Source organism: Somniosus microcephalus, chromosome 3, assembly GCF_052327205.1.
Source record: "Somniosus microcephalus isolate GS21.2 chromosome 3, FLI_Smic_1.0, whole genome shotgun sequence".
In the NCBI taxonomy this organism is placed as follows: Eukaryota; Metazoa; Chordata; class Chondrichthyes; order Squaliformes; family Somniosidae; genus Somniosus; species Somniosus microcephalus.
In genome coordinates this window covers 82223332-82240898 of record NC_140989.1, presented here as the reverse complement: position 1 = coordinate 82240898, position 17567 = coordinate 82223332, and the positions used below count along the sequence as shown (strand labels likewise).

Here is a 17567-nt window from a genome sequence, read left to right as displayed (position 1 = left end):
GTTGTGAATTGCCTCTCCTTCACCTAGTTGGAGCTGGCAGAGTATTTGCTGCAGACTGAAGGTGCCGCTCCTCTGTACTAGTGTGTGTGTGTGTGCGCCTGATCCCGGCTGGCTTTGACTTTAACCTGATCCACTTTATTAGGATAATAAATTAGGAGCTTATTTAAAGTCGATGCACCGGTTGCCAAATGAATGCGTCCATCCCTCGAGTTTATTTTTAGTTGCGATCCCCTTCTATTTGCAGCAGAAATAACCATTGCGTGCCTTTTAATTTATTTCTCCCCCCTCCCCTCTGCTCTGATGCTGACAGTACATTTGATCCCGTTTCAGTCCATTTACTCCACGGATCGACAGCAGCGCTCAGCAACATCATCCTGATGCCTCCATCCCCTCTAGACGAACGAATTGTTGGTGTGGTGGCATTGCCGAGGCCGGTCAGACCGCAGGAACTCCATCTCCGCTTGGATAACACCTACGTGGCTTCTACTTTAGCGACCGCCGGCGACCCGCAGATCCCCAGCACGACCCTCAGCCCCGCGGCTGCGGTTTCGTTCCGAAGCGCTAACTTTACGTATATGCCATCATCCAACGGCTCGGTGCGCTCCCTGTCCTGCGGATGCAGCAGCGCTAGTTGCTGCACTGTGACCACCTACGAGAACAAGGGCAACGCTGGCGACCAGAGCCAAGCCTCAGTGGGCGGCAGCAACCTGGTGGCAGCCCCCGCTTCCAAACTCGGGACTTCTGCAAAGTGTGCCTCCTGTGCCAGTAACCAGATGGTGAGCAACAGCAGCAGCAGCAACGAGAACGGTGGCACTCTGAACCCCCCGGCTTCTGCAGCTGCTGGGGGACCCCTGTCTCCTCCAGCAAGTGGGGCCGCCAAGCAGATTGTCGGCGTCCGCACCATTTACCCCACCGAATTAGCCAAGAAACTGACCAAATGCAGCAAGGGTTCCCAGTCGCAGAGCCAAGGTCCTGTGATCATAGACTGTCGCCCCTTCATGGAGTACAACAAAAGCCATATCCAGGGAGCCGTCCACATAAACTGCTCGGACAAGATCAGCAGGAGGCGGCTGCAGCAGGGCAAGATCACGGTCTTGGATCTCATCTCTTGCAGGGAGGGCAAGGACTCCTATAAAAGGATTTTCTCCAAGGAGATAATAGTTTATGATGAGAACACTAATGAGCCCAACCGGGTGATGCCCTCTCAGCCACTTCACATAGTGTTGGAATCGTTGAAACGAGAAGGCAAGGATCCACTGGTTTTAAAAGGTAGTTCTTTTGAATCTTTTAAATTAATTAATGTATAGATAAGAGGTGTATCGATCGGAGGTTTCAGGAATTCAAGTGGGTGTTAATAGGGTACAGGACAATATAGAAAATACAAGTGTAATAGTTTTTTGATTTTTGTAAGTGTATTTGTTTTTAATACTTATAAGAAAGTTCCGTAAGGAATTGATAGTCATTTGTAAACACACCTTGTGAAACTAAATCAGTTATTTTAAAATCTCTAGTATACGATGAATTTTAGTCACTTCAGTTACATATCATTTAACCGTTTGCCCGAACTTTTAATACATAAAGCAACTGAGTTTGAGGTGAAGAAGGTGACTTGTATTATTTTTGAAACTGGTTATTGAATGAAAGCTCCTGTTATGAAATGTCACAATCCAGGAAATGCAGGAAAACATCCTGAATACAGAATAGAGTATGTGTAGCACGTCACGCTGGCCACTGAGCTTTACTGCTTTTCTAGCACAGAAAGTGAGAAAAAAGGTCCAGTAATGATGATTCATGGTCTGAAGATATTAACAAGTTAGGAAAGGTCCTGATTGCATGGCAAACATAATCTCCGTTGCAGCATCATTAGGGACATTTGACTTAATGATATTGACCTTGTTTGGTATCGAATGCAATGCAGTAAATGCATTTTTCAATTTCATTGCAGTTAATTATCATGTAAGGAGTGAGCTGTAGCAATATTGATGTCCTTTACAATACAAAATGCAGAACAGCTTAGCAGCTGCAGCACTGACCTTCCGAACAGATTGATGTGAGTTTGAGTCCTAAGGCAGCTTGTCACTCAAATCTGCCCGCAACAGTTGGGATTGAATTCTGCCAGTCTTAGCCAGGCTGCTAGGTGGAGCACTTTTGCTAGCAGTGCTTGCTTCAAGGGCAATGAAAAAAATTATATTGCCCATCTAGTCTCACTACAGCATGCCTCCTCCTGTTGGTTAAATGCAGAGCATGATTGGAGAAATCCGTGACCTTCACTGTCAGTAGACCTGCATGGAAGAAAGAGGCCTCATGGTAGAAAATGTGCAAAGGTGGTAGGACGGGAGAGAACGGATTAGAAAGTACATGATGGAAGAGTAGTGCAGTATTAAAACAGTTACACCATGAGTAACAAAGACTACTTTGTGAGTTATTAAGGACGTACTCAGAAATAGAATTAACTGGTAATGGTAAACCTGAACAAGACATTGGTTTGGCCATAGGCTAAATAATTGTGTCCAGTTTTGAATGCCTTACTTTAGGAAAGATGTCAATACCATGCAGAGGTTGCAGAAGAGATTCACTAAGATGATTCCAGTGAATAGAGGCTTTAGTTATGAGGAGAGAATGGAGAAAATGGAGCTATTTTTATTAGAAGGCTCTACTTGTATAGTTAAGCAACCTTTTTTCAACAAATCATAGACAGCATCAAGCTAAAAGAAAAGGTTTACACAAATGCAAGAAAAGTGGAAATTAAGTTGACTGGAAAGGTATGGTATAGAATGCAACAAAAGCTATAAGATTTTCAAAAAGTTTATATGAAAAAATTTGCAAGGGGTATCAGTAAATCTAACAGTAAAAGTGTTTATAAATATATTAAGATAAAGAGTGGTAAAGGGGAATGTGGGTGCATTAAAGATGATTGAAGGTGAGACTATAATGGATAATAAGGAAATGGAAGACTTATTAAAATAGTACTTTGTACCTGTTTCCACAGAGGAAGAACTTAGTATATTTAATATAAGTTTTAAAAGATGGTAATGGAGAAAATAATGGGACTTAATAGAGACAATGCTCCAGGGCCTGGTGGGTTCCACCACAGGGTGTTAAAAGAAATAGGTGAGGAAATTGCAGATACATTAGACATAATTTACCAAAGCTTAATAGATTCTGGAATTATGCCTTTGGATCAGAAAATTGCAAATCTCACTCCATTATTTAAAAAGGGAGGGAGGGAGAAAACAGGTAACTACAGACCCGTCAGTTGTGGGGAAGTTGCTGGAATCTATCATCAGAAGCAGAGTGACTGAGCACTTGGACAAGGATCAGCTGATCAAAGATAGTCAGAATAGATTTGTCATAGGTAGACCATGTCTGATTAATCTAGTTGCGTTTTTTGAGGAGGTCACTAGCATGGTGGACAGGGGCGTGTCTATGGATGTTGACAATATGGATGTTCAGGAGGCAGCTAATAAGGTTCCGCACAAGAGATTATTAGCAAAAATGAGCGCACATGGAATTGGAGGTAACCTTGTGACATGGGTCAGTAATTGTTTGGGAGGTAAGAGACAGAGATAGGGATAAAAGGAGTGTTCTCTGGTTAGAAGGATGTGACAAGTGGTGTTTCCCAGAGATCTGGGGCCTCAGCTTTTCACCATATATATTAATGACTTGGATAAAGGAATAGAGCATTGTATATCCAAGCAGGTGACACTAACTTAGGTAGTACAGTAAATTGTGTCAGTTGGAGCAGGGAGTTAAAAAGGGACATAGACTAAGTGAGTTGGCAAAACTATGGCAAATGGAGTCCAATGTGAGCAAGTGTGAGTTGTGGACCTAAAAAAAATTAAATCGGAATATTTTTTGAGAAACTGAAATATAGAAGAGCAATGAGGTTTGGGAGTGCAAGTACACAAATCATTTAAAGCTAGTAGACAGGTACAAAAAGCAATCACAAAGGCTAATGGAATGTTGGCCTTTATCTCAAGAGGACTGGATTACAAAGAGGAGGAAGTTATGCTTCAATTGTATAGAGCCTTAGTCAGATCTCATCTGGTGCACTGTGTTCAATTTTAGGCACCGCACCTCAGGAAGGATATATTGGCCTTGGTGGGGGTGCAGTACAGATTCACCAGAATGACACTGAGCCTTAGAGGGTTAAATTATGAGGACGGGTTGCAAAAACTTGGCTGGTATTCCCTTGAGTATGGAAGACTGAGGGGTGATCTTAAAATGACTCAATAGGGTAGATACAGAGAAACTATTTCATCTGGTGGGGGAATCAAGAATGAAGGGACATCATGTTAAGATTAGATCTAGGCCATTTAGCAGGGAATCAGGATGCACCTTTTCAAACAAAGGGTAGTAGAAATCTGGAGTTCTCTCCCTCAAGTCTGTGGATGCTGGGACAATTGGAGCTTTCAAGACAGATCAATAGATTTTTGTTTGGTGCAGGTATCAAGGGATAGGGAGCTAAGGCGAGTAAATGGAGTTGAGGTACAGATCAGCCATGATCTGATTGAATGGTGGACAGGCTCGAGTGGCTGAATGGCCTACTCCTGTTCCAATGAGTCACTAGGTAGCAATCTGGACCATAACCATTTTTACCTCCTTTTTGGCTGGGGACATTAACTAATCTTAGCTGAGATAACTAACTCAGCACAGGTGAGAATTACATAGAATATACAGTACAGAAACAGGCCAATCAGTGCAACTGGTCTGTGCTGTTTATGTTCCACATTAGCCTCCTCCCACCTTACTTCATCTATCCCTATCTGCATATCGTTCAGTTTCTTTTTCCCTTATGTACTTACCCAGCTTCCCCGGAAAGGCATCTATGCAATTCGCCTCAACTACTCCACGTGGTAGCAAGTTCCACATTCTAACCACTCTATGGGTAAAGAAGTTTCTTCTGAATTATTTATTGGATTTATTAGTGGCTATCTTATATTTTTGGCCCCTAGTTTTGGACTCCCTCACAAGTGGAAACATCTTCTCTACGTCTACCCTATCAAACCCGTTCATAATTTTAAAGATCTCTTTTAGGTCACCTCCTTTGCCTTCTCTTTTCTAGAGAAAAGAGCCCCAGCCTATTCAGTCTTTCCTGATGGTTACAACCACTGTTCCCCCTAAGCTGCGCGTATGCACAGCCACGCAGCGCTCTTGATTGGGCTGCGCAGTTAAATAAATGGGCCGTGCACTCTCACTCCCATGGCACACTGAAGCTTCGCGCCGGGGACGCTGACTCGAAGCAGGCAGCTGCGCAGTAACCGCATCTCACTGGCTACCATGTGATTGGCAGGCCTGTCCAGCCATTGACATGCATTTGCAGGCTTTCTTAACCAAAGTTCCCCGGCCAATCCGTGCAAAGAGAAGGCGGGATCCCCGACGCACGTCAGTGGCTGGACTGGCCTGCCAGTCCCACGGTTGCCAGTCCCACGGTTGCCAGTCCCACGGCCTGCCAGTCACACAGCCTGCCAATCACACGGCTGCCAGTGAGGGGCGGTTACTGCCCTGCTGCCACCTCCAGTCAGCGTCGCCAGCGTGAAGCTTCAGTGTGCCGTGGGAGTGCGAGTGCGGCTCGAGGGGGTTATTAGACAAAGAAAGGCAATTCAGTAAGTAACTCATCACGGTATCTTGGCCAGTAATAAACGTAGTGTTAAGTTTAAAAAAAAAAAAACATTGGCCCGTAATTTGCGGCCCCTACGGGTCCAAACATGGGTGTGCGATGTGCGCACGTCCCCATAAGGGCCACAAGATCCGGGTTTCCGCACGTGAAGCGCATGCACAAAAACCTGGAACTTGTGATCTGTCAAGAATCTTTTTGACAGATCCAACGCATCCCCGGGAAAAGGGCATCTGTGGGCAGAGAGTTGCGCTTGTGGGCAGAGAGTTGCGCTATTTGCCCAACTTCTGCCCAGCGAATGCCCGAGAAATTCTTATGCCTGGTACCAGCGTAAGAGTAAAAACAGAAAAATTAATGTTTTCAATCATTTAAACATTTAAAAGCAAGTACAATAAGGTAAGGTTATTTTTAGCCCCTTTAAAGCATTTCAATTTATTTTTCAAAAATTACATTTTTGTTTTAAATATTTAATTAAATGGCATTTTAATTCATTTTAAATATGTATTTTTTTTTAGTTGATGCGTAAATGTATTTTTTGGGGTGTTCCCATTCATGCTTATGGTGATTCCATACATACGGAACCCCCATAAGTAGGAATGGGAATTCCCCTTCTTTCATTCATTGGGCCGGCCCACGTGATCCCAGGGGCACTTGCGAACCACGTGCGCCCGTGAGATATGTGGGCCTCTACCCGCAGGTACCTGGAGAGGCCCAGGAGCGCAAATTTCTGTACCTCCCGTACTACCAGGTATGTGGGCATTTTATTTGCAGATCGGAGGCATTTCCCCGCGAGAAGCCTCCGATCACAAATTCAGAGCCATTATTTTACTAATCTGCAGGGCTATTGGCCACACTGGTAAGTCCTCTGGAATTGCTTTGGAGAGGCCAGAAATTGTATCAGGCCGTGGATCCAACAGGTCTCACCCTTTGTTGACAGTTTCTGTGGGGACTAGTTTGAGACAGAACTTCCATCTGCCCTAAAAATGACCCCTGATGTCAGAAATTTCCTCATTCTCAACCTGGTTTATGCAAAGCAGCCAGTATGCCTGCATTAACCAGCCAAATAAGCCATTAGCCAGAGGGTCCAGGCATGGGCGTTAGCCAAAAATGCAAGCATTACCATAAAAATCAATCCCCCCTTAACAAGGGACCCGATTGGCCCTTAAAAAAAACTGTTGCTCCAGTGATGCCAGTGATTCTGCCATACTTACCCCAAATATAACTGTTACCCTTTGTTCATGGCTCAAATGCTTCTGGATCAACTGTTTGATTTGACACCAGTTTTTGGGCCATTCACTTTGGTCCCCAATTTTAACATGCAAAGGCTGAAACACTTCGCTTAAGAACATAAGAACATAATAATTAGGAGCAGGAGTAGGCCCTTTGAGTCTGCTCCGCCATTCAATAAGATCATAGCTGATCTTCAACCTCAACTCCACTTTCCCGCCCGATCCCCATATTCCTCAATTCCCTTAGAATCCAAAAATCTATCTATCTCAGCCTTGAATATACTCAACGACTGAGCATCCACAGCCCTCTGGGGTAGAGAATTCCAAAGATTCACAACCCTCTGAGTGAAAAAATTCCTTCTCATCTCAATACTAAATGGCCAACCCCTTATCCTGAGACTATACCCCTAGTTCTAGATGCTCCAGCCAGGGGAAGCAATCTCTCAGCATTTACCCTGTCAATCCCCCTCAGAATCTTGTATGTTTCAATGAGATCACCTCTCATTCTTTTAAACTCTGGAGAGTATAGGCCCAATCTACTCAACCTCTCCTCATAGGACAACCCTCTCACCCCAGGGATCAATCTGGTGAACCTTTGTTGTACCACCTCTGAGGTAAGTATATCCTTCCTCCGATAAGGAAACCAAAACTGTGCACAGTACTCCAGGTGTGGTCTCACCAAAGCCCTGTACAATTGTGGTAAGACTTCCTTACTCTTAAGAGCAGGGATTAATATTGTGGGGAATATTTGAGAGCAAAACACTTGAAGTGAAATTTGTAAATTAACATCTTTATGTCACCATACTAGTAAACATTTCCAAGTCAGTCTGATTGGGCCTTCTGTCCAGGAAGAAAGATGGAAGTTTATTTCTGTTAAATCATAGCTTTTCCTGCTTTTTGTTTTTAATTCAGTAACACACATTGTGTATGTGTTTTTCTGCACTTGTGAATAAGTGCTGCATTTCTGACATGTTACATGGGGGCTGTGCTAGTTCAAGAAGACAACGTTTATTAATGGAAGTGATTGAAGTTGAAAATACCTGTTTTTGTTCAATTCTTTTTAGTACTGTGAACTAAAGAACTACAGCACTTTATATTTGTTGGGTGTCTAGTTGCATTGTGACTAGTATTCTAATTACTTATGTGGACGCCCAGCACGTCAGCACCATAGGAAAGTCGCTGCTCCTGTTGCTTGTGCAGCCATTGCTATAGTGACATGAGAGATAGGCTAATAAGTTGAAAACTTTAAAATTTATACAAATTGCACAAATAGATATGCCTCTTTCAACTCCCCTTGGGCTTTTGGATTGTTTGTCGATGCATAACGTGTAACTGAGTGACGTTTCTGAAGTGCTAATGCATTATTATGCAGTTCTTTTATATTCCAGTCATTTCTGACAAGTAATTTTTTTTTTAAAATAGAGTTTGTACATGTTTGTAAAAGCTTTTAATTAATTCTACTGTAAACAAACTTGCAGAATGGGCATGTAAATGACAAATTAATTTCAATATAGATAAGTGTGAGGTGGTGCATTTTGGTAGGAGGAATAAGGAGGCTACCTACTCCTTGGAAAATAAGAGTCTGAATGGAATGGAGGTGCAAAGGGATCAAGGGGTATAGATTCACAAATAATTAAAAGTAGCAAGGTAGGTTAAAAAAAGCCATAATAGTGCAAATAAAGCACTGGGATTCATTTCTAGAGGAATGGAATTCAAAAGCAGAGAAGTTATGTTAAACTTGTATAGAACCTTGTCTGATTGTATCATGATTTGAGACAGTGGGGTGGCAATATGACATTACTATATATATGCTTTTAAGTGGTTGTTGTTGTTGTTGTAGTAAAATTTGCCCACGGATGAAAAGGTCGCGCTCAAAGGAGTTTTTGGCCCGCTCAGTACAAAAATAAATTAGAGGGAACATTGGTTACAACATCTCAGTTCTGGTGTCATCCTTGTCGATCTTTTTTGCACCTTCTCTAGTGCGTCTATATCCTTTTTATAACATGGAGACCATAATGTGCACAATACTCTTAAGTGAGTACTTACTGAGAGATCAGTCAAGTGCATCATCTATAATCTTAAAGGGCAGTTAACTAAGTTCTACATCTGTGTTTTTTTTTCTGTTGGTCATCTTATCCATAATAAATAGTGGCTCTCGCATTGAGTAGACCTGGGATAAAAATGTTTGAAGTATTGCATTCCACAATTTGTTTGGTTTCTAACATAGTAGCCCTACCTGGATTTGTGGCCAAAATCTAATTGTCGAGAATGGATATTTAGTATTCAAAGGTACAGTCCATTTGAAATCATAGGTGACTGACCTGGGCAAATGCGGGTGTGGTTGTGAAGCCTGGATGAGTCTTTCCCACAGTGGATGTAGAATGTAGGTGTAGAATTACTATTATTGTCATCCATCTGCCAATGAGTTTTTCCCTCGAACCAACAAAAAACAAATCAGTATATACAATTAATGACCTGAAAAAGAGGGCACTGGTTTTTCCTTCTGTTGGATTCCTCCCTCCATCCGCCCCGCCCAAACTCACAGGTTAGGGGAAATACAATTGTGCTTTTGCATCTCACAGCCAGCCCAGGTAGATTTTGGTCTTTACCACTTGGGTGTTAAGCAACGCCTGGGTAAAGCACAGAAAGGTAAATGTGGTGGGGAGGATCCTGCATTGGTGATAGACCTCGCCTAATTTTCCTTTCACTGAAATGAATAGAAAGAAAATCCTGTGAGTTCTGCAAGGGCCATGCGATGTTCCCTGCCAGATTCTCCTTGCTGTAATCCACCCAGGAGATACTTAACATCCCGGCGGTAAAGACCAAACTACACCATGGAGCTACTGGCGCAATTGTCCTCCCTGTGTCTGACGCTCAAGGTTTTCAGAGGTCAGCACGGCCTGCAAATTGATAGTGTTATATAGTTATAAAAAAACAAGACAACTGACTGCTGGTGAACACATTTTGAAGAAAACAACTTGCAAGTACTAGTAGGAAGATTTTTTATGGCTCAAGTTACATATAATTTAAAAGGCTTTATGGTGAAAGGGCAAGGAAACGGAACTAAGTAGAAAGCACGTTAAAAGATCCAGTGCGATGGGCCAAATAGCCTCTTGTGTGCTATAAAATTCTACAATTTCAGTATAAAGATACGATTTTTAAAAAATTATGTGGCATAAATATGGAAGAATACTAGTTCTGTGTGATTCAGCATTGCATTTGTTTCAGCCTTGCTCTTCAAAGGATCAGTGTATATTTATACATAATCTAAATGACTGCCCCAGTATCCAATCTCCGTTTATGTTTGTAAACACCGTTGCTTAGAGATGACCTGTCTAAGTCCAGAGTCTGGGACTGAATGTTGTCCACTCCAAGTTTGGTATTGGCTGTCAGGGCTATTACTGTTTCAGTGGTGCAGAGGTTTCTGGCTATAAATTGATCAGGAAGCCACAGCGTTGTTTTTGAGATTGAATTACTGTTTTAAATTGCTGATTGTTCGGGAAGAGAGGGTGGTGGAGGTGCTGATACCAATTCAGATTGCACAAAGCTCTAATTTTATTAACTGGAAATAGACAGTTTAGATCGATGGACTAGGTTAAACAGGAAAAGGCTGTTTTTAACCTGATTTGCATATAACCTACTGAGTCAGGAAGGACTTCTGACAATTTGCTTCTATCAGGACTTTACAAGGATTTGCTTACATCTGATTTGTGTATGTATTTGACTTTTTCCAGGTCAATCCTGATGATCTCAAAAACTATTAAAGTTGTTGAATTAAACAGGGCTTCAACAGTGTCCAGTGCTTTCAGATTCGGTTTATTTTTAAAAAGCAGCTCAGTAAGTATATGGAGTAGCTTAACTCAATTCTTCAGCTCCGGTTGTCATCCCTTTGCTCAAAGCTGAAGTATAATTACATTTTATATGCTGGAGTTTTGTGAGAACACTTAAATATTTTCCATTGTACAGCTGTATTCCTGGGATAGTCACTATGTTCCTCATCTCTGCTATGGGATGCATACCTGATTTTCACAGTTCTGGTTATACACCTTTCACTTACAAGTTCATGAAGTAAAATAATGAATTGTAGTTTCTTTTTCAAAAAACAACAGTGCGTATCAGTTAGTAAAAGAGTTAGGGCTGGATTTTACTCACCGAGACGCGTTGGGGGCGGGACTGCTGCCTTCTGGGTTCTAGTCCCGCCCCCAGCGATGTCTGATGAACAAACACTATTTTGTCCTTATTGGCCTTGTTAAGCCCGCCCTGCGGGCTTGCCGGCCAATTGAGGGAAAGCCGGTGTCAGGTGACGTCAGTTGATGACACTTCATCTGCCAGTTTTCTTAAAGGCATATACACCACACATGTTTGACAGATGATTTGACAGTGTTTGACAGCATTGAGGTGCAGTCAAACACTGACAATCACTGTCCAAATGTGAATCCTTGCACCAAGGCTCTCCAATTACTCACTCCTTAGGATAAAACAGATGGCAGCTTCAGCTGAGATTGCAGAAGCCATCTGTCATTTCTCTCGATGAGATGAGGCTACATAAACACTTCACAGCTTGTCACCTGCTGAAACATCTAATCACATAAAAAACTACTTTCACAACATGTCCTTCCCTCTGATACTAACCAGTGTCCCATTGCATCCTTCACACCACTTCTGCAGCTGTCATCCAAACACCAACATAACAACAGACCCACAGCATGCCTCACTTACCCTGGCGGGATTCCCCGATGTCGGGAAGCTCGCAGCAGCAGTTGAAAAATTGGAAAAAGCCTCTTCATTGCCTGTTAACTACCTGTTAACAGGCAGTTAAGTGGCTATAATCCTCTTCCTGCCGCTAGGAGTCGGGTCCCTGCGCAAAGCGGGGACCTGACTCCCGGGAATATTGGTTGGGAGCGGGTTTGGGACCTGCTCCCATTTTGGGGGATTTTCTCAGCAGTGCAGCCTCCAAACCCACCTCCTCGGGGCTGGTAAAATCCAGCCCATAGTTTCTTTTGGCTGTTCGGTATTAATTGTGTCACACATTGCAGGAATTGAGAGGGACCTTTAAATATCCTTTGCCAAAATTTTGAGTACACAATTGCTGATTTTAATGCTAAAATGACCTTGATGTTATAGAACAATAGGAGGTAAAAGGAAATTAACTGGGTACCTTAGGGACTGTTTGTACTCAAAAGTAATTGTCATGTCACATATTGTCATTAAATCCTAGTTTCTGGCACCTATAGTGCACAGACTATGAAATGGTATTAGACACGTTGTTGTGTCAGCTAATGATTCCCTTCAACTATCAAAATGCTATTGTAATATTAAGTTACCTAAATAATAGTTTTGGTTTTTCATAATAAATAACATGAACACTATATAATTATCAAAAATATCTTCTCCATTACAGATACTGTAAATAATAGGAACATTTTCTGTAGGCGTTGCTGGTGATTTAAAAATATAGCATCATCAATGTGCATTAACAGTTTGAAGCTGTAGTTTCAGATTCACTTACATCCATGAATCTGAAAACACTGCGTGTGCGTGCGTCAGTATGACAACCATTCACAGAACACGCAGGCATTTTATTTTAGGAAGCCCTCACTGTCTCCAAAGGAAAATTATTGAGAATGAAAATCCATTAACTCAAGTAACTAGCATTTATTTATATATTTATTTATCTACCTGCACTGAGTAAAGAAAACACAATCAACAATAATACTTCTATCCGTAGGAAGATCTCTTACAAACTAACAAACTCTTACACTGCTCTCCTACTTTCACACACTGACATAGAAACATAGAAGATAGGAGCAGGAGTAGGCCATTCGGCCCCTCGAGCCTGTTCCGCCATTTAATGAGACCATGGCTGATCATCCAAATTCAGTACCCTGTCCCTGCTTTCTCCCCATATCCCTTGATCCCTTTAGCCTTAAGAAATATATCTAACTCCTTCTTGAATATATTTAATGAATTGGCCTCTGCTGCCTTCTGTGGTAGAGAATTCCACAAGTTCACCACTCTCTGGGTGAAGAAATTCCTCCTCATCTCAGTCCTAAATGGCTTACCCCTTATCCTTAGACCCCCTGGTTCTGGACTCCCCCGCCATCGGGAACATCCTTCCTGCATCTAGTCTGTCTAGTCCTGTTAGAATTTTATAAGTTTCAATGAGATCCCCTCTCATTCTTCTAAATTCTAGCGAATACAAGCCCAATCAACCCAATCTCTCTTCATACACCATTCCTGCCATCCCAGGTATCAGCCTGGTGAATCTTCGCTGTACTCCCTCCATGGCAAGAACATCCTTCCTCTGATAAGGCGACCAAAACTGCACACAATACTCAAGATGTGGTCTCACCAAGGCCCTGTACAACTGCAGCAAGACATCCTTGCTCCTGTACTCGAATCCTCTTGCTATGAAGGGCAACATACCATTTGCCTTCTTAACCGCCTGCTGCACCTGCATGCTTACCTTCAGCGACTGGTGCACAAGGACACGTCTCGTTGCACTTCCCCTTTCCCCAATCTATTGCCATTGAGATAATAATCTGCCTTCCTGTTTTTGACACCAAAGTGGATAACCTCGCATTTATCCACATTATACTGCATCTGCCGTGCATCTACCCAATCACCCAACCTGTCCAAATCATACTGGAGTTTCTCTACATCCTGCTCACAGCACACACGCCCACCCAGCTTTGTGTTGTCTGCAAACTTGGAGATATTACATCTAGTTCCCTCGTCTAGATCATTAATATATATTGTGAATAACTGGGGTCCTAGCACCGATCCCTGCAGTACCCCACTAGTCACTGCCTACCACTCGGAAAAAGACCCAGTTATTCCAACTCTTTGCTTCCTGTCTGCCAACCAGTTCACTATCCAAGTCAGTACCTTACCCCCAATCCCATGTGCTTTAACTTTGCACGCTAATATCTTATGTGGGGCCTTATCGAAAGCCTTCTGAAGTCCAAATACACCACATCCGCTGGTTCTCCCTTATCTATTCTACCAGTTACATCCTCAAAAAATTCCAGTAGATTAGTCAAGCACGATTTACCTTTTGTAAATCCATGTTGACTTTGTCCGATCCAGTCACTGTTTTCCAAGTGCTCTGCTATTACATCTTTTATAATGGACTCTAGCATTTTCCCCAGTAACGATGTCAGGCTTACCAGTCTATAATTCCCCGTATTCTCTCTACCACCTTTTTTGAATAGCTACCATCCAATCCATGGGAACTGTTCCAGAGTCCATAGAATTTTGGAAGATGACCAGCAATGCATCTACTATTTCTAGGGCCACTTCCTTAAGTACCCTAGGCTGTAGATTGTCAGGCCCTGGGGATTTATCGGCCTTCAATCCCATCAATTTCCCTAACACCATTTCCCTACAAATACTGATTTCATTCAGTTCCTCCCTCTCATTAGACCCTATGTTCCCCGACATCTCTGGGAGGTTATTTGTGTCCTCCTTTGTGAAGACAGAACCAAAGTATGCCATTTCTTTGTTCCCCATTATAAATTCCCCTGATTCTGACTGCAAGGGTCCTACGCTTGACTTCACCAATCTTTTTCTCTTGACATATCTATAGAAGCTTTTACAGCCAGTTTTTATGTTCCCTGCAAGCTTACTCTCATACTCTATTTCCCCCTCCTAATTAATCCGTTTGTCCTCCTTTGCGGAATCCTAAACTGCTCCCAATCCTCAGGTTTGCTGCTTTTTCTGGCCAATTTATATGGCCTCTCCTTGGATCTTATGCTATCCCTAATTTCCCTTGTTAGCCACGGTTGAGTCACCTTTTTTGTTTTATTTTTATGCCAAACAGGGATGAACAAATTCTGTAGTTCATCCATGCGATCTTTAAATGCTTGCCATTGCCTATCCACCTCAACCATTTAAGTAATGTTCCCCAATCCATCCTAGCCAACTCGTGCCTCATACCATCGTAGTTTCCTTTATTTAAATTCAGAACCCTAGTCTCTGAGTCAAATACTTCACTCTCCATCTTAATGAAGAATTCGATCATATTATGATCGCTCCGCCCCGAGGGACCTCGCACAACAAGATTGCTAATTAATCCTTTCTCATTACATAATACCCAGTCTAAGATGGCCTGATCTTTAGTTGGTTCCTTGACATATTGGTCCAGGAAACCATCCCATATACACTCTAGGAATTCCACCTCCATAGTATTGTTACTAATTTGGTTAGCCCAATCTATATGTAGATTAAAGTCACCCATGATAACTGCTGTGCCCTTATTGCACACATCTCTAATTTCCTGTTTAATGCCATCCCCAACCTTAGCATTACTGTTTGTGGGTCTGTATACAACTCCCACTAATGTTTTCTGCCCCTTGGTATTTCTCAGCTCTACCCATACAGATTCCACGTCATCAGAGCTAATATCCTTCCTTACTATTGTGTTAATCTCCTCTTTAACCAGCAATGCTACCCCTGACAACCTTCTTCTTGAATCAGCATAAGATCTGACATACCATAAGCAAGACCATTGGAGATCTGCTTGTATATCTATATCTCTATATATCTTATATATATAAACCGGTATGTCTCTCTGTCTGTCTCTCTGTCTGTCTGTCTGTCTGTCCGGCTATACAATCAAAAGTTATAGAGCGTACCTGCACATATGTAAAAGGTATGATCAGTAAGTTCGCAGATGACACGAAAATTGGTGGGGTGGTAAATTGCGAGGAGGAAAGCCTCCGGCTACAGGACGATATAAATGGGTTGGTCAGATGGGCGGAAAAGTGGCAAATGGAATTTAACCCTGAAAAGTGCGAGGTGATGCATTTTGGACGGACAAATAAGGCAAGGGAATACACAATGAGTGGTAGGACCCTAGGAAGTACAGAGGGTCAGAGGGACCTTGGTGTACATGTACATAGATCCCTGAAGGCAGCGGAGCAGGTAGATAAGGTGGTTAAAAAGGCATATGGGATACTTGCTCATTAGCCGAGGCATAGAATATAAGAGCAGGGAGGTTATGATGGAGCTGTACAAAACGCTGGTGAGGCCACAGCTGGAGTACTGTGTGCAGTTCTGGTCGCCTCACTATAGGAAGGATGTGATTGCTTTGGAGAGGGTGCAGAGAAGATTCACCAGGATGTTACCTGGGATGGAGCGCCTCAGCTATGAAGAGAGGCTGGACAGGCTGGGGTTGTTTTCCTTGGAGCAGAGAAGGCTGAGGGGGGACCTGATTGAGGTGTACAAAATGATGAGGGGCATAGATAGGGTAGATAAAGAGGAACTTTTCCCCTTAGTGGGGGGGTCAATAACAAGGGGGCATAGATTCAGGGTAAGGGCAGGAGATTTAGAGGGGATTTGAGGAGGAACTTTTTCACCCAGAGGGTGGTTGGAATGTGGAACTCAATGCCTGAAAGGGTGGTAGAGGCAGGAACCCTCACAACATTCAAGAAGCATTTGGACGAGCACTTGAAATGCCATTGCATACAAGGCTATGGACCAAATGCTGGAAAATGGGATTAGACTGGACAGGGATGGATGGGCGGCGCAGACACGATGGGCCGAAGGGCCTCTTTCTGTGCTGTAAAACTCTATGACTCTATGACTCTATGACTCTATATGTTATATCAAAAGAAAGCTTATCATTAGGGGACTCTCATAGGTGTATTTACTTTTTGGTTGGACAAAAATTGTGCCGACGGTGTACAAAAAACGTTGAAAATTCCGCTCATTATCTGCTCATTAGCATCGAGTGACGTGAAGGTTGATCAATCGTACAGTCGAGCGACCCGATGGTCGACCAATCGCTGCATCCCGGGGGCGGGTTCATTGCGTGTGCAGGCGGGCCATCCTAGAGTTGAGTGACGTGAGGATTGACCAATCCTACACTTCAGTGACCTGATGGTTGACCAATCAGTGCATGTGTGGGTGGGCCTAATCATTCTGAACTGAGGTGAGTGTCAGCCATCTTGATTCTTACTATTCATTTCTTTTTCCCATCGGGGTTTTATCTTTTTAAAAAAAAAAAACATTTTGGCCATTTCCTCCACACTTGCATTGGAAATCAACTTTTTAAAATTTAAAAAAAAACCCAGGGAGCGCTTTCCGACAAAGACGTCGCGGTTTTCATTCGGAGGCAGACGGGGGGTCGGGGGGGGGGAGAATGTTTAATGGATTGTTCCCCGCTTTCATTACCGACTTTTAAAAATTTTACTTCAGTTCTTTCCTAAAAATATAAATAAACTCTCTGTTCATAGCTCCTTATTTCTCTCGGGGTTTTATCTCACATCACCTAGCAACAGTAACCAAGGAAGCCTCAGTCCAACGTGACAAGGAACGACTACAACTACCAGCATGCTGTGTGCGTGCTGCACATGCGCATTCAGGGTGTAACTGGGCGTGCTGCGACTCACTCGCTCCCTCCCTCCAGTCCCCGGCGGCGTCTCAAGCCCGAGACACAGAGCACAGTAGCGCAGGCCCAGCCGCAATTGGCAGTCTTCAAGCTGGCTCGGGGGGGGGGGGTCCGGTTCTCGGGGGGGGGGGGTCCGGTGCTCGGGAGGGCGGTGGGGGGGGTCCAGTGCTCGGGAGGGCGGGGGGGGGTCCAGTGCTCGGGAGGACGGGGGGGGGGGTCCGGTGCTCGGGAGGGCGGGGGGGGGGTCCGGTGCTCGGGAGGGCGGGGGGGGGCTCCGGTGCTCAGGAGGGCGGGGGGGGTCCGGTGCTCGGGAGGGCGGGGGGTGGTG

The 17567-nt window shown here is 43.5% G+C and overlaps 1 protein-coding gene across 2 annotated transcripts in view; it reads left to right on the top strand.

The window, feature by feature from the left end:
* dusp10 (dual specificity phosphatase 10) overlaps positions 1-17567 on the top strand; it is a 67890-nt gene that overhangs the window by 280 nt on the left and 50043 nt on the right. Inside the window, exon 2 of one of the 2 annotated variants that reach the window (XM_085981297.1) lies at positions 331-1269. In XM_085981297.1, the coding sequence (XP_085837423.1) occupies positions 378-1269 (892 nt within the window). In that variant the 5' untranslated portion in view covers positions 331-377. Of the gene's footprint in view, positions 1-13; positions 1270-17567 lie in introns of those variants that run through there. The other variant, XM_085981298.1, reaches the window with a different exon arrangement.